This window comes from Oncorhynchus clarkii, chromosome 12 (genome assembly GCF_045791955.1).
Source record: "Oncorhynchus clarkii lewisi isolate Uvic-CL-2024 chromosome 12, UVic_Ocla_1.0, whole genome shotgun sequence".
Classification (NCBI taxonomy): domain Eukaryota; kingdom Metazoa; phylum Chordata; class Actinopteri; order Salmoniformes; family Salmonidae; genus Oncorhynchus; species Oncorhynchus clarkii.
In genome coordinates, this window is record NC_092158.1 from 10,766,120 (window position 1) to 10,783,959 (window position 17,840).

The 17,840-nt window shown below is 44.9% G+C and overlaps 1 protein-coding gene across 3 annotated transcripts in view; it reads left to right on the forward strand.

The window, feature by feature from the left end:
* LOC139422698 (zinc finger protein 532) overlaps window positions 1-12,883 on the forward strand; it is a 40,085-nt gene extending 27,202 nt beyond the window's left edge. For all 3 annotated transcript variants that reach the window (XM_071173923.1, XM_071173922.1, XM_071173924.1), the window contains 11 exons: window positions 141-392; window positions 625-854; window positions 997-1,160; window positions 1,463-1,791; window positions 2,402-2,583; window positions 6,030-6,206; window positions 7,280-7,442; window positions 7,698-7,961; window positions 9,842-9,954; window positions 10,172-10,313; window positions 10,830-12,883. In XM_071173923.1, coding sequence (XP_071030024.1) covers window positions 141-392; window positions 625-854; window positions 997-1,160; window positions 1,463-1,791; window positions 2,402-2,583; window positions 6,030-6,206; window positions 7,280-7,442; window positions 7,698-7,961; window positions 9,842-9,954; window positions 10,172-10,313; window positions 10,830-11,339 — 2,526 coding nt within the window. In that variant the 3' untranslated portion in view covers window positions 11,340-12,883. The remainder of the gene's footprint in view (window positions 1-140; window positions 393-624; window positions 855-996; window positions 1,161-1,462; window positions 1,792-2,401; window positions 2,584-6,029; window positions 6,207-7,279; window positions 7,443-7,697; window positions 7,962-9,841; window positions 9,955-10,171; window positions 10,314-10,829) is intronic.
* The last annotated feature ends 4,957 nt before the right edge of the window (window positions 12,884-17,840 follow it).

The window sequence follows — 17,840 nt, forward strand, 5'->3', positions numbered from 1 at the left end:
TTATTCACTGTGTGTTTATTCCTGGTGTGACTTTCTTTAACTCTGCATTGTTGAAAATGAACCCATAAGTAAGCATTTCACTGTTAGGCTACATATGACAAATACAATTGTATTTCCCATCCTCTCCTCCCCCTATTCAGGTCATTAACCTAAAGCTGGCCAACAACACCATGGTCAAAGCCACAGTGATCCCCGCTGCGTCGGTACAGAGTGCCAGCAGTGCCATCCTCAAAGCTGCCAACGCCATCCATCATCAACAACAACAGCAGACCGTCATGGTGCCCGCATCCAGCCTGGCAAACGCCAAACTCACCGTGCCAAAGACTGTCCACCTCACCAACCTCAACCTACTCCCCCTGACCAAGACCACCTCCGTGTCTGAGCTCCACCAGGTTTGGTTTCTTAAGATACCTCATTCTGTACATCAGAACTAATCTTCTATGCTAACACGCTATAGACAACAAAATATAACGTCATACAGTAATAATGAAATAAACATGAGGAATAATTATAATAAATGAATAACTCAATAGAAATAAACATGAGGAACATGAGTAATAATAACAACAATAAATCCCTAACATTTCATTCAGTAACTCCTTGAATGTCTGTTCGTTTCACCAGGTGCTGTCCAGCTCCAAGCCCCAGGGGCAGCAGCCGGTGAAGCAAGCCCTGCTGGCTGCCCAGGCCCAGAAGAAGGGTGTCTCTAGAGTCCAGGTGTTAGCCAGCTCTCAGAGTTCTGTAGTGGAGGCCTTCAATAAGGTCCTGAGCAGCATCAACCCCGTCCCAGTCTACGTCCCCAACCTCAGCCCCCCCTCGGCCGCCTGTATCTCCCTACCCTCCCGCGGCTATAGGTAAAATGCTAGCTAGCTATATAGCATTTTAACTGTTTCTTCCTAAAAAAAATGTATACAGTGTCCTTGGGCTTCTTGAAATGCAGTGTATATAATATACATGTTCGAATGAATGTATATTCATTTATATTATTATTTACAGGTGCCTGGAGTGCGGTGACTCGTTTGCCCTGGAGAGAAGCCTGAGCCAGCATTACGACCGCCGCAGTGTCCGCATCGAGGTCACCTGCAACCACTGTGTCAAGAACCTGGTCTTCTACAACAAGTGCAGTCTGCTCTCCCACGCCCGGGGACACAAAGACAAAGGTGACTTTTCTTCATACATGAAATGCCTAAAGCGTTCACTGCCGTTGATACTCTGCAATGCTTCTAAATTGAGACTAATAAAAACCTCTTATCTCCTCTTGTCCTTTCCTCTTTTCTTCTCCTCTTGTCTTCTCTCCTCTCCTTTTGTCTCCTCTCCTCTTGTCTTCTCTCCTCTCCTTTTGTCTCCTCCTCTTGTCTTCTCTCCTCTCCTTTTGTCTCCTCTCCTCTTGTCTTCTCTCCTCTCCTTTTGTCTCCTCTCCTCTCGTCTTCTAACCTCGTCTCTTCTTCTCTTCTCCTCAAAGGGGTGGTTATGCAGTGTTCCCACCTCATCCTCAAGCCCATCCCTACAGACCAGATGATCACTACATCACCTCCGCTATCCTCCACCACCACCACTGGATCTACCTACAGCTCCACCGGCCACTTCCTAGGGAAGGGTGCTGGTACTCAGGCCCAGGCAGCGGTGATCTGTGCCCCCTCCAACGCCCCTCCGGTTGCTGCCATGCCCCTGGATGAGGATGTGTCCCGGCTCTGCAGAACCAGTCTGAAGTGTTTAGAGTGCAGTGAGGTGTTCCTGGATGAGAACTCTCTAGCGATGCACTATCAGCAGGCGCCAGAGTCCAGCGGACAGGTGTGTATGTGTGGTTACTGTGTCTATGTCTATAAGCGGGTGTTGAGTGATTGTTTTCTTGCTCTTTTTAAACTTCCCTTGTCTATTGTGTATTTCTGTGAGTCACACCCACTGTGTCACCACTTCTAATCAACACTCCCTTTTGAATAATATATAATAAAAAATCAAATAAAAATATATATATATATATATATATTAAAGCTGGAATCCTTTATGGTAAATGAACCACGTCCATCTGTGATATTACAACAAAGAAGTTACTGCAAACAGAGAATGCTGTGTCCCCCTCCCCCCCCCCCCGACATCATTGCACGCCTCGACAGAAGAGCTTAATATGTACTGCCTCGTTCTCACCATGCTGCACAACGCTCCTCAGCTTAGCAACAACGACAATAACAAAGGTGGTGGGGCGGCCAGTGGCGCTGTTTCCCTGTACTGCAGATGCCACCTTTAATGGCATTGTGTTTTTTCATCATATCATCCCTTTATAAATTGTCAAATGTTTTTTGTTAATTTAACTCCATTATTGAACCAACTCTCAAAGATTGCATTCCTCCTAGAGAATTATAATACCGTTTTGTGAAATTTCTGTCTCTGTTTACGTCTGTAGAAAACCTGCACAATCTGCCAAATGCTACTACCTAATGTATGCAGCTTTGCATCGCACCAACGGATCCACCAGCACAAGTCTCCCTACATCTGCCCTGAGTGTGGGGCTATCTGCCGCTCAATCCACTTCCAGTCCCATGTGACCAGGAACTGTCTGCACTACACCCGCAGGGTGGGCTACCGGTCAGTCTGACATTGCTTCCTGCCTGAACAGGAAACACTTCTGTCTAGCTTGTTACCATGGTTCCCCTTCTTCTCTGGAGATTTTCTTTAGGAGCAGTCAGATGACTTTTGTTTAAAAGGTCCACTCACTCAGGTAGACGTAGCAATATGACGCCATACAGAAAGGCAACTTTCTTCCTGCAGAAATCAACAGCAGCGAGACCCCCAATATCGGCTCTTCCCAATGTGGAGGGTGCACACTTGGAAGAGGCAATACTGTAGTTCTTTGATAATGTCACCTTTAAGTCTCCACACTGAAAATTATTTATTTCACCTATCAATGTGCCGCTTGCTAATCACAGTAATTACAATGTCAGTTGATTTTGTAACTTGCATTGAGTATCAAAATCATCCAAAGTGTTGAGTTAAAAGGTCCTGTATATTTTTGTTTTATATACAGTGCCTTGCGAAAGTATTCGGCCCCCTTGAACTTTGCGACCTTTTGCCACATTTCAGGCTTCAAACATAAAGATATAAAACTGTATTTTTTTGTGAAGAATCAACAACAAGTGGGACACAATCATGAAGTGGAACGACATTTATTGGATATTTCAAACTTTTTTAACAAATCAAAATCTGAAAAATTGGGCGTGCAAAATTATTCAGCCCCTTTACTTTCAGTGCAGCAAACTATCTCCAGAAGTTCAGTGAGGATCTCTGAATGATCCAATGTTGACCGAAATGACTAATGATGATAAATACAATCCACCTGTGTGTAATCAAGTCTCCGTATAAATGCACCTGCACTGTGATAGTCTCAGAGGTCCGTTAAAAGCGCAGAGAGCATCATGAAGAACAATGAACACACCAGGCAGGTCCGAGATACTGTTGTGAATAAGTTTAAAGCCGGATTTGGATACAAAAATAATTCCCAAGCTTTAAACATCCCAAGGAGCACTGTGCAAGCGATAATATTGAAATGGAAGGAGTATCAGACCACTGCAAATCTACCAAGACCTGGCCGTCCCTCTAAACTTTCAGCTCATAGAAGGAGAAGACTGATCAGAGATGCAGCCAAGAGGCCCATGATCACTCTGGATGAACTGCAGAGATCTACAGCTGAGGTGGGAGACTCTGTCCATAGGACAACAATCAGTCGTATATTGCACAAATCTGGCCTTTATGGAAGAGTGGCAAGAAGAAAGCCATTTCTTAAAGATATCCATAAAAAGTGTTGTTTAAAGTTTGCCACAAGCCACCTGGGAGACACACCAAACATGTGGAAGAAGGTGCTCTGGTCAGATGAAACCAAAATTGAACTTTTTGGCAACAATGCAAAACGTTATGTTTGGCGTAAAAGCAACACACCATCCCCACTGTCAAACATGGTGGTGGCAGCATCATGGTTTGGGCCTGCTTTTCTTCAGCAGGGACAGGGAAGATGGTTAAAATTGATGGGAAGATGGATGGAGCCAAATACAGGACCATTCTGGAAGAAAACCTGATGGAGTCTGCAAAAGACCTGAGACTGGGACGGAGATTTGTCTTCCAACAAGACAACGATCCAAAACATAAAGCAAAATCTACAATGGAATGGTTCAAAAATAAACATATCCAGGTGTTAGAATGGCCAAGTCAAAGTCCAGACCTGAATCCAATCGAGAATTTGTGGAAAGAACTGAAAACTGCTGTTCACAAATGCTCTCCATCCAAACTCACTGAGCTCGAGCTGTTTTGCAAGGAGGAATGGGAAAACATTTCAGTCTCTCGATGTGCAAAACTGATAGAGACATACCCCAAGCGACTTACAGCTGTAATCGCAGCAAAAGGTGGCGCTACAAAGTATTAACTTAAGGGGGCTGAATAATTTTGCACGCCCAATATTTCAGTTTTTGATTTGTTAAAAAAGTTTGAAATATCCAATAAATGTCGTTCCACTTCATGATTGTGTCCCACTTGTTGTTGATTCTTCACAAAAAAATACAGTTTTATATCTTTATGTTTGAAGCCTGAAATGTGGCAAAAGGTCGCAAAGTTCAAGGGGGCCGAATACTTTCGCAAGGCACTGTATATATATACAGTGAGCACCATACTTATTTTGTTATTTTGGTTCTGTACTCTAGCACTTTGAGTTTGAAAGAATACAATGAGGGTGATGTGCAGACTGTCAGCTATAATTTGAGGGTATTTTCATACATATCGGATGAACCATTTACAAATGACAGCACCTTTTGTACATAGTCTCCCCCAGTTTAAGGTACTACAAGTATTTGTTGAATTGGCTTCACAGATGTGTATCGTTAGGCAGGTGTATTCATTTGTGTCGTTAGTGAATGCAGGAGAGCTGTTGATGAATAGTATTGATTCTAGACTTTGCTGTTGCCTTTGGAGGTTGTTGTTGGGGTGTGACAACATGAGGAAGACAGCAGTGTCGATGCAAATGAAGCTGGCCGCCATAAGGCTCAGAAATGAACATCAATCAATCAGGAACATTGAAAAAACCCTGGGCACGCCCAAGTCAACAGTTTGGTTCATCATTAACGAGAAAAAAACTACCGGTGAACTCAATTATGTCAAAAGACCCGGTAGATTGAGGAAGACCACTGTATGACCGGAGAATACTCACCATGGTGAAGAAAACCCCCTTGACAACAGCCCAACAGATCAAAAACACTCTCATGGCTGCTAGGGGAACAGGCTATGGCTGCTAGGGAAACAGGCTATGGCTGCTAGGGAAACAGGCTATGGCTGCAAGGGAACCAGACTATGGCTGCCAGGGAAACAGGCTCACTTGTCTTCATCGATGATGTGACTGTAGACAGAAGTAGAACAATTAATTCTGAAGTCTATTTTATCTGCTCAGATAAAACCAAATGCCTTCAAACTCATTGGACAGCACTTCATCATGCAACAAGACAATGACCCTAAACATACTGCTAGAACAACGAAGGGGTTTTTGATGGCCAAAAAGTGGAAAATCCTTGACTGGCCGAGTCAATCACCGGATCTGAATCCAATTGAACATGCATTTTACATGCTGAAGAGGAGTCTGAAGGCAATAAGTCCCCGAAACAAGTAGGAACTGAAGATGGCTGCAGTACAGGCCTGGCAGAGCATCACCAGGGAAGATACCCAGCGTCTGGTGATGTGCGACCAAATATTTACAATGATTACTTTATTCTGCATTATGTTAAACTGTCCAATGTTTTTTGATGCTCGAAAATGGGGGGGACCATGTACAAAAGCTTCTATAAATCCTAAACGTTTCATCCGATATGTATGAAAATACCCTCAAATTAAAGCTGACAGTCTGCACTTCACCCTCATTGTCATTGTATCCTTTCAAACTCAAAGTACAGAACCAAAATAACAGAAAAATAGTCACTGTCCAATGAATTCTGGTTCTCACTGTATGTATGTTTTTCTTCCCCCCCCCCCCCCCCCCCCCCCCCTCTCTCTCTCTCCAGCTGTGTGCACTGTAGCGTCATCTACTCTGACGTGGCTGCTCTGAAGACTCACATCCAGAGCTCTCACTGTGAGATCTTTTACAAGTGTCCCATCTGCCCCATGGCCTTCAAGTCTGCTCCTGGCACACACTCACACGCACGCACACAGCACCCTGGGGTCAAGATAGGAGAGCCCAAGTAAGTTTCTTCAGATTCTCACAACCCATTATTCATGTGATCTAGTATAGTCTAGTCTAGTCTAGTCTAGTCTAGTAAAGTAAAGTATTTATCTAAACTTAATATTATCCTAGAAAGTTTTCGTTCTATGTTGAAGACCTTTGTCTTCTATTTAATAGAATATACGATCTTATTGTTCTATTCTACTGTATGCTGTTCTATCACTGATTGGAAAGGTGACACCAACATCCTCAGTTGTTTAACACAAATTCATTCTGCTTTAATGAGGGAAAGTTATCCGATATCCATATCCAAGTCATGTTCCTGTCAGAACCGTCTTCATTTTCAACGTTGAATGGGTTTGCGTTTAATGTTATTAGACACAGTAGCTTTAACTGAGTGTTTTTCCAGCACCCTGACCTTTTCCTAACACCGTCAACACACTCTAATGAACACACACACACACTGATGACTGAACCTGTTCAGGAGCAGGTGCCAGGTGGTCTCACAGACAGACAGACAGACAGACAGACAGACAGACAGACAGACAGACAGACAGACAGACAGACAGACAGACAGACAGACAGACAGGACAGGACAGGACAGGACAGGACAGGACAGGACAGGACAGGACAGGACAGGACAGGACAGGACAGGACAGGACAGGACAGGACAGGACAGGACAGGACAGGACAGGACAGGACAGGACAGAACAGAACAGAACAGAACAGAACAGAACAGAACAGAACAGAACAGAACAGAACAGAACAGAACAGAACAGAACAGAACAGAACAGAACAGAACAGAACAGAACAGACAGTGTGCTGCCAGGTTCTGTGATATACCTTTTGAACTGACGGATTGTTTTTAAGTAAATCATTAACTCCTATTATGGACATTAACATTATTAAGTGTAGGTACTGTTGTCGTATACAATGCATTAGTACAATTGAAAAAAATAATTGTTATTAGATGACATTGATTTTATTCCTTTTCTGTATACACGATTTAATGAAACTCATTCATTTTTATCAAGCCACATGTCTCTCAGAGTGGAATATGTTGTTAAAACATTATTTTTTGTTGTCTTCCAGGTTGATCTACAAGTGTTCCATGTGTGACACAGTGTTTACCCAGCAGACACTGCTTCAGTCACACTTCGATCAACACATAGCCAGCCAGAAGGTGTCTGTCTTCAAATGCCCAGACTGTTCCATGCACTACGCCCAGAAACAGCTCATGTTGGACCACATCAAGGTAGGAAGGGGGAAATATCTTCTTCTCTTGTGGTCGATGTGAACAAATAACTTATTTAACTTATAAAAACTTATAACACGCACTTCTATTTTTCAGAAAATTATTCAAAATCTACTACAATGTAATGACAAGCACTTGAAATATATTTGTGTATAATCCTAATCAGCAAGTGATAATTCTAAGTCATTGTCCTTGTGCAGTCTGTATGAATAGTTAATATGCCTGTTACCGGAGCTGTTTGTCATCCCTGTGTAGACGATGCATGGCACCTTAAAGACCATCGAGGGTCCCCCCAACCTGGGTATCAACCTGCCCCTCAGTTCCAGCCCCAACACCAACACCAATGGTCTGGACAGGGTGGACAAGAATGCCCCAACTACCCCCCTGAAAAAGGCCCAGATCACCCCTACCTCAGCCCCCCAGAAGCCACCTGCCCCTGGCTGGACATGTGGAGACTGTGACCGTCTCTTCATCCAGAGAGAGGTGTTCGTAGCCCACGTCAGGCAGGAGCATGGCAAGGTAGCGTGTAGTCCTAGTTTGAATCCCAAATCAACCCTGAGCCAATACCCCGTAGTACATGTGTACAGTTGAAGTCAGAAGTTTACATACACCTTAGCCAAATACATTTAAACTCAGTTTTTCCACAAATCCTGACATTTAATCCTAGTAAAAATTCCCTGTCTTAGGTCAGTTAGGATCACCACTTTATTTTAAGAATGTGAAATGTCAGAATAATAGTAGAGAGATTGATTTATTTCAGCTTTAATTCTTTCATCACATTCCCAGTGGGTCAGAAGTTTACATACACTCAATTAGTATTTGGTAGCATTGCCTTTAAATTGTTTAACTTGGGTCAAACGTTTCGGGTAGCCTTCCACAAGCTTCACACAATAAGTTGGGTGAATTTTGGCCCATTCCTCCTGACAGAGCTGGTGTAACTGAGGCAGGTTTGTAGGCCTCCTTGCTCGCACACACTTTTTCAGTTCTGCCCACAAATTTTCTATAGGATTGAGGTCAGGGCTTTGTGATGGCCACTCCAATACCTTGCCTTTGTTGTCCTTAAGTCATTTTGCCACAACTTTGGAAGTATGCTTGGAGGTCATTGTCCATTTGAAAGACTCATTTGCGTCCAAGCTTTAACTTCTTGACTGATGTCTTGAGATGTTGCTTCAATATATCCACGTAATTTTCCTACCTCATGATGCCATCTATTTTGTGAAGTGCACCAGTCCCTCCTGCAGCAAAGCACCCCCACAACATGGTGCTGCCACCCCGTGCTTCACGGATGGGATGGTGTTCTTCGGCTTGCAAGCTTCCCCGTTTTTCCCCCAAACATAACGATGGTCATTATGGCCAAACAGTTACATTTTTGTTTCATCAGACCAGAGGACATTTCTCCAAAAAGTACGATCTTTGTCCCCATGTGCAGTTGCAAACCATAGTCTGGCTTTTTTATGGCGGTTTTGGAGCAGTGGCTTCTTCCTGGCTGAGCGGCCTTTCAGGTGATGTCAATATAGGACTTGTTTTACTGTGGATATAGATACTTTTGTACCTGTTTCCTCCAACATCTTCACAGGGTCCTTTGCTGTTGTTCTGGGATTGATTTGCACTTTTCGCACCAAAGTACGTTCATCTCTAGGAGACAGAACGTGTCTCCTTCCTGAGCGGTATGATGGCTGCGTGGTCCCATGGTGTTTATACTTGTGTATTATTGTTTTTAAAGATGAACATGGCACCTTCAGGTGTTTGGAAATTGCTCCCAAGGATGAACCAGACTTGTGGAGGTGTATAATTGTTATAATTGAGGTCTTGGCTGATTTATTTAGATTTTCCCATGATGTCAAGCAAAGAGACACTGGGTTTGAAGGTAGGCCTTGAAATACATCCACAGGTACACCTCCAATTGATTCAAATGATGTCAATTAGCCTATTAGAAGTTTTTAAAACCATGACATTTTCTGGAATTTTCCAAGCTGGCACAGTCAACTTAGTGTATGTAAACTTCTGACCCACTGGAATTGTGATACGGTGAATTGGACTCCCAATCATGGCCGGCTGTGATACAGTCTGGAGTGATGCCTCTAGCACTGAGATGCAGAGCCTCAGACTGCTGTGATACAGTCTGGAGTGATGCCTCTAGCACTGAGATGCAGAGCCTCAGTCTGGAGTGGAACCAGGGTGTCTGAAGTGACAGAGCCTCAGACTGCTGTGATACAGTCTGGAGTGGAACCAGGGTGTCTGTTGTGACAGAGCCTCAGACTGCTGTGATACAGTCTGGAGTGGAACCAGGGTGTCTGTAGTGACAGAGCCTCAGACTGCTGTGATACAGTCTATCGCCGTGGTGACCGTAATAAAACCATAACTGTTCAATTCTATTTCTTCTCCCACTATGAATGCAGCAACTGAAGAAGCACCCGTGCCGACAGTGTGACAAGTCGTTCAGCTCCTCCCACAGCTTGTGTCGACACAACAGGATCAAGCACAAGGGGCTACGTAAGGTCTACTCCTGTCCGTGAGTAATGCTGGATTGGATCACATTTTTGGGTTCGGTTATTGTGGCGTTTGCTACTAGAATATATGAGTTGAACCTACATTGTAGATGCACAACTATTCAGTCTACACAGATTCAACAGGGCAACAAATTCCTGTGATGACCATGTTAGCATTTAATGTGTCAAATGTGTATGGCCTCTTCTTTAAGAACTCTCTCTCTCTGTATGACTCTACAGTCACTGTCCAGACCCCAACCGTACGTTCACTAAGCGTGTGATGCTGGACAAACACATCCAGCTGATGCATGGTGGCATTAAAGATGCTGAGGGGAAGATGGCGCCAGACCCAGCTCACACAGAGGACAGCCCTCCTGACAAGGTACAGTAACTGACCAATCAGCTGCACCCACCCTCCTGACAAGGTACAGTAACTGACCAATCAGCTGCACCCACCCTCCTGACAAGGTGCAATAACTGACCAATGAGCTGCACCCGCCCTCCTGACAAGGTACAGTAACTGACCAATCAGCTGCACCCGCCCTCCTGACAAGGTACAGTAACTGACCAATGAGCTGCACCCGCCCTCCTGACAAGGCACAGTAACTGACCAATCAGCTGCACCCACTGATCCATAGTTTGTGCTGTTCCTCTCCCTGATACTGTGACCAGGATTCAAAGAAACCCAGATTAACTGCTTGTGCACTGCCATTGATTTGTAAAGGTGATTTGTGCTTGAGCTAACATCTACGGCATTTAAAACAAACGTGATCTCTGCGAACATGAGGGAATTTGCCTCTAAAAATCACGGCAATGCAAAGATTGTTTATCTGTGTTGGATTGAATGGAAATCTGTACATGCAGCAACCCTCATGTCCCTATTTCGCCCCCCCTGCAGGCCCTCAGCCCCAAGAGGAAGCAGCAGGATGACGAGGGGCCTCCCGGTTCTCGCTCCAGGGGCTCCACACCCACCCAGCCCCTAAAGAAGCTCAAGGTTAACGTGTTCAAGGTCCACAAGTGTGCCGTGTGCAGCTTCACCACCGAGGACCTCGTCACCTTCCACGACCACATTCCGCAGCACAAGTCTGACAGATCCTCCTTCCAGTGTAGGGAGTGTGGTCTGTGCTACACTTCTCCCCGCTCCCTGGCCCGACATCTTTTCATTATCCACAAGCAGAAGGAGCCGCGGGAGCTGGCCAGACGTAATGGAACCGTTGCTGCCGATGAGAACCAGAGAGAGAACCAGTTGGGTTCCGGCTCGGGGGACGGCCTGGACGACGGGACCCCTGAAACCAAATGTAAAGTGTGTGACAAGATGTTTGAGACAGAGGGGAGTTTGAACACACACATGAGGACACATGGCATGGCCTTTATCAGGTCTAAGAGATTGAACGCAACAGAGAAATAGAGATGGAGCGGCCTCGTCGGGACACTATTGTTGAAGCATAGTGGCATCTACCAGAATGTTGTCTCTGACCAAATTTGCCTCAGAATATTGCGTTGTAAATGCTAGAGTAGGAATAAGACATTCTCCATTGACTCGTCTACCCACATATATTAAATATACAGTATATACACAATATATATACACATTTCTAATGTGTTTTAAAATATGTAATATATTTAAAGTAAATGTATGTGTATTTAAATCAATCTATGAGAACATTTTGTACACTTTATGATATAGATGTTTCTATGGATGTTGGATAGATCTTTTGTAGGAAAATGTTTATTTTGAAAAGGTTTCAATTGTTGTCTTCTCACTAGTATGGGAAAGTGTTAGGTACTGTATACATGTTTATGTTATGGGAGATGACTTCTCAACTATTGGCAGTGTTACGTTTTATAACTGCTGCTAATGTCCATGGAATGTCTGAAGAAACTAGCCTGGTCCCAGATCTGTTTGTGCTGTCCCGTCAACTCCTATGGCTATTGCCTAGGCAGTACAAACAGATCTGGGATCAGCTTATAAAGAAACACTTTATCTCTGCATGACTTTGTCATCCTCACAGGGTTTGGGTCAATTCTGTTTCAATTCTGTCAATTCAAGTCAGTTCTAGAATTGACTGATATAGAATGGATTTGACCCTAACTCTGCTCATGTTGTCAGGACAATCAGTCCAGACTCCAGACTAGACCACACGAGAGTAGCCTGTCTATTTCACACCTCTATTCCGTCAGTCTATGGGCCAATTCGTTCTGTTCTTTGTTTAAAGAAACCGGAGACATTTTGTTTCAGAATGTCTCGGAATGTTTGTCTTTTCAATTTCCTTATTCTCTGGCAGCTCAGTTTTGATATTAATTGAGTTATGATGATAGCAACGTGTCTTTCTTTGCATGTACACACAGATACAGTATATAGCCTTCTGCCTTTCAATTGACCATACTGTATATCAGCCTTTTCATTTGGCCAAATGAACAAGATTACACTGGCTAATAGTTATGATTCTGGATTTCCTGAACACCAAGTGTACCATTTGGAAGGTTGTAGGGTGCCAATGCATTTCTCTGATCATAGTTCAGAGTGTAAATGAACCAATTAAATAGAAAAAAACTTGCCTTCGCATTAAACAATGTCAATGTGAATGTGAGACTGGAATTGAAACCCATTTCCTCATTTCAGTGTCTTTACATTTCAAGATGTGTTTTACATTTGAAAAGAGAAAATTAATTGTACTAGAAAACGATCACGATACTGTACATTTTTATTTCCATGTCCTTTTTTTGTTGTCATGTATGTATTTCATAAAAGGACACATTGTTTTTGGAAGTAACTTTTTTATTCTCTGAAAATGACATATGAATCTATTTGTGTAGAGCTCAACGTGCATGAGAGAAGCTGTCAATGGTTCTTATTTGTTTCTTAGAATGTGTCTTGCTGCTTGTTCGCTAGAGATGTCGGATGTTTGTGTAGAAGCAGTTCTTGATGTCAATAATAAATTCTGAATTCTGCCCCTGATGTCTACTGCACATGATCAGGCATCAGTCCCTCCTTGGGAAATACTCTCTCTACTGCCATCTAATCTCAATGCTGAGATAAACCACTATATGATACAGTGATGAGCTTTCTTCCACCATATAGTATTTTACCCATCAAGTCTGTTGCTGTCAGTTCAGATGAAGGGGAGGGGAGGACGGATGTTTAAGCAATTAGAACAGCCAACTGAGTCTTCTCTTCCCTGCTACAGACTCTCTCCTTTCTCTTCCCTGCTACAGACTGTCTTTCCTTTCTCTTCCCTGCTACAGACTGTCTCTCCTTCCTCTTCCCTACTACAGACTGTCTCTCCTTTCTCTTCCCTGCTACAGACTGTCTCTCCTTTCTCTTCCCTACTACAGACTGTCTCTCCTTTCTCTTCCCTACTACAGACTGTCTCTCCTTTCTCTTCCCTGCTAGACTGTCTCTCCTTTCTCTTCCCTGCTACAGACTGTCTCTCCTTTCTCTTCCCTGCTACATACTGTCTCTCCTTTCTCTTCCCTACTACAGACTGTCTCTCCTTTCTCTTCCATGCTACAGACTCTCTCCTTTCTCTTCCCTGCTACTGTCTCTCCTTTCTCTTCCCTGCTACAGACTGTCTCTCCTTTCTCTTCCCTGCTAGACTGTCTCTCCTTTCTCTTCCCTGCTACAGACTGTCTCTCCTTTCTCTTCCCTACTACAGACTGTCTCTCCTTTCTCTTCCCTGCTACAGACTGTCTCTCCTTTCTCTTCCCTACTACAGACTGTCTCTCCTTTCTCTTCCCTACTACAGACTGTCTCTCCTTTCTCTTCCCTGCTAGACTGTCTCTCCTTTCTCTTCCCTGCTACAGACTGTCTCTCCTTTCTCTTCCCTGCTACTGTCTCTCCTTCCTCTTCCCTGCTACAGACTGTCTCTCCTTTCTCTTCCCTACTACAGATTATCTCTCCTTTCTCTTCCCTGCGACACACTGTCTCTCCTTTCTCTTCCCTGCTACTGTCTCTCATTTCTCTTCCCTACTACAGACTGTCTCTCCTTTCTCTTCCCTGCTACAGACTGTCTCTCCTTTCTCTTCCCTACTACAGACTGTCTCTCCTTTCTCTTCCCTACTACAGACTGTCTCTCCTTTCTCTTCCCTGCTAGACTGTCTCTCCTTTCTCTTCCCTGCTACAGACTGTCTCTCCTTTCTCTTCCCTGCTACATACTGTCTCTCCTTTCTCTTCCCTACTACAGACTGTCTCTCCTTTCTCTTCCCTGCTACAGACTCTCTCCTTTCTCTTCCCTGCTACTGTCTCTCCTTTCTCTTCCCTGCTACAGACTGTCTCTCCTTTCTCTTCCCTGCTAGACTGTCTCTCCTTTCTCTTCCCTGCTACAGACTGTCTCTCCTTTCTCTTCCCTACTACAGACTGTCTCTCCTTTCTCTTCCCTGCTACAGACTGTCTCTCCTTTCTCTTCCCTACTACAGACTGTCTCTCCTTTCTCTTCCCTGCTAGACTGTCTCTTCTTTCTCTTCCCTGCTACAGACTGTCTCCTTTCTCTTCCCTGCTACTGTCTCTCCTTCCTCTTCCCTGCTACAGACTGTCTCTCCTTTCTCTTCCCTACTACAGATTATCTCTCCTTTCTCTTCCCTGCGACACACTGTCTCTCCTTTCTCTTCCCTGCTACTGTCTCTCCTTTCTCTTCCCTGCTACAAACTCTCTCCTTTCTCTTCCCTGCTACAGACGGTCTCTCCTTTCTCTTCCCTGCTACAGACTCTCTCCTTTCTCTTCCCTGCTACAGACTCTCTCCTTTCTCTTCCCTACTACAGACTGTCTCTCCTTTCTCTTCCCTGCTACAGACTGTCTCTCCTTTCTCTTCCCTGCTACTGTCTCTCCTTTCTCTTCCCTGCTAGACTGTCTCTCCTTTCTCTTCCCTGCTATAGACTGTCTCTCCTTTCTCTTCCCTGATACAGACTGTATCTCCTTTCTCTTCCCTGCTACAGACTGTCTCTCCTTTCTCTTCCTTGCTACAGACTGTCTCTCCTTTCTCTTCCCTGCTACAGACTGTCTCTCCTTTCTCTTCCCTGCTACATACTGTCTCTCCTTTCTCTTCCCTACTACAGACTGTCTCTCCTTTCTCTTCCATGCTACAGACTCTCTCCTTTCTCTTCCCTGCTACTGTCTCTCCTTTCTCTTCCCTGCTAGACTGTCTCTCCTTTCTCTTCCCTGCTACAGACTGTCTCTCCTTTCTCTTCCCTACTACAGACTGTCTCTCCTTTCTCTTCCCTGCTACAGACTGTCTCTCCTTTCTCTTCCCTACTACAGACTGTCTCTCCTTTCTCTTCCCTACTACAGACTGTCTCTCCTTTCTCTTCCCTGCTAGACTGTCTCTCCTTTCTCTTCCCTGCTACAGACTGTCTCTCCTTTCTCTTCCCTGCTACTGTCTCTCCTTCCTCTTCCCTGCTACAGACTGTCTCTCCTTTCTCTTCCCTACTACAGATTATCTCTCCTTTCTCTTCCCTGCGACACACTGTCTCTCCTTTCTCTTCCCTGCTACTGTCTCTCCTTTCTCTTCCCTACTACAGACTGTCTCTCCTTTCTCTTCCCTGCTACAGACTGTCTCTCCTTTCTCTTCCCTACTACAGACTGTCTCTCCTTTCTCTTCCCTACTACAGACTGTCTCTCCTTTCTCTTCCCTGCTAGACTGTCTCTCCTTTCTCTTCCCTGCTACAGACTGTCTCTCCTTTCTCTTCCCTGCTACATACTGTCTCTCCTTTCTCTTCCCTACTACAGACTGTCTCTCCTTTCTCTTCCCTGCTACAGACTCTCTCCTTTCTCTTCCCTGCTACTGTCTCTCCTTTCTCTTCCCTGCTACAGACTGTCTCTCCTTTCTCTTCCCTGCTAGACTGTCTCTCCTTTCTCTTCCCTGCTACAGACTGTCTCTCCTTTCTCTTCCCTACTACAGACTGTCTCTCCTTTCTCTTCCCTGCTACAGACTGTCTCTCCTTTCTCTTCCCTACTACAGACTGTCTCTCCTTTCTCTTCCCTACTACAGACTGTCTCTCCTTTCTCTTCCCTGCTAGACTGTCTCTTCTTTCTCTTCCCTGCTACAGACTGTCTCCTTTCTCTTCCCTGCTACTGTCTCTCCTTCCTCTTCCCTGCTACAGACTGTCTCTCCTTTCTCTTCCCTACTACAGATTATCTCTCCTTTCTCTTCCCTGCGACACACTGTCTCTCCTTTCTCTTCCCTGCTACTGTCTCTCCTTTCTCTTCCCTGCTACAAACTCTCTCCTTTCTCTTCCCTGCTACAGACTGTCTCTCCTTTCTCTTCCCTACTACAGATTATCTCTCCTTTCTCTTCCCTGCGACAAACTGTCTCTCCTTTCTCTTCCCTGCTACAGACTGTCTCTCCTTTCTCTTCCCTGCTACATACTGTCTCTCCTTTCTCTTCCCTACTACAGACTGTCTCTCCTTTCTCTTCCATGCTACAGACTCTCTCCTTTCTCTTCCCTGCTACTGTCTCTCCTTTCTCTTCCCTGCTAGACTGTCTCTCCTTTCTCTTCCCTGCTACAGACTGTCTCTCCTTTCTCTTCCCTACTACAGACTGTCTCTCCTTTCTCTTCCCTGCTACAGACTGTCTCTCCTTTCTCTTCCCTACTACAGACTGTCTCTCCTTTCTCTTCCCTACTACAGACTGTCTCTCCTTTCTCTTCCCTGCTAGACTGTCTCTCCTTTCTCTTCCCTGCTAGACTGTCTCTCCTTTCTCTTCCCTGCTACAGACTGTCTCTCCTTTCTCTTCCCTGCTACTGTCTCTCCTTCCTCTTCCCTGCTACAGACTGTCTCTCCTTTCTCTTCCCTACTACAGATTATCTCTCCTTTCTCTTCCCTGCGACACACTGTCTCTCCTTTCTCTTCCCTGCTACTGTCTCTCCTTTCTCTTCCCTACTACAGACTGTCTCTCCTTTCTCTTCCCTGCTACAGACTGTCTCTCCTTTCTCTTCCCTACTACAGACTGTCTCTCCTTTCTCTTCCCTACTACAGACTGTCTCTCCTTTCTCTTCCCTGCTAGACTGTCTCTCCTTTCTCTTCCCTGCTACAGACTGTCTCTCCTTTCTCTTCCCTGCTACATACTGTCTCTCCTTTCTCTTCCCTACTACAGACTGTCTCTCCTTTCTCTTCCCTGCTACAGACTCTCTCCTTTCTCTTCCCTGCTACTGTCTCTCCTTTCTCTTCCCTGCTACAGACTGTCTCTCCTTTCTCTTCCCTGCTAGACTGTCTCTCCTTTCTCTTCCCTGCTACAGACTGTCTCTCCTTTCTCTTCCCTACTACAGACTGTCTCTCCTTTCTCTTCCCTGCTACAGACTGTCTCTCCTTTCTCTTCCCTACTACAGACTGTCTCTCCTTTCTCTTCCCTACTACAGACTGTCTCTCCTTTCTCTTCCCTGCTAGACTGTCTCTTCTTTCTCTTCCCTGCTACAGACTGTCTCCTTTCTCTTCCCTGCTACTGTCTCTCCTTCCTCTTCCCTGCTACAGACTGTCTCTCCTTTCTCTTCCCTACTACAGATTATCTCTCCTTTCTCTTCCCTGCGACACACTGTCTCTCCTTTCTCTTCCCTGCTACTGTCTCTCCTTTCTCTTCCCTGCTACAAACTCTCTCCTTTCTCTTCCCTGCTACAGACTGTCTCTCCTTTCTCTTCCCTACTACAGATTATCTCTCCTTTCTCTTCCCTGCGACAAACTGTCTCTCCTTTCTCTTCCCTGCTACTGTCTCTCCTTTCTCTTCCCTGCTACAGACTGTCTCTCCTTTCTCTTCCCTGCTACTGTCTCTCCTTTCTCTTCCCTGCTACAAACTCTCTCCTTTCTCTTCCCTGCTACAGACTCTCTCCTTTCTCTTCCCTGCTACAGACTCTCTCCTTTCTCTTCCCTACTACAGACTGTCTCTCCTTTCTCTTCCCTGCTACAGACTGTCTCTCCTTTCTC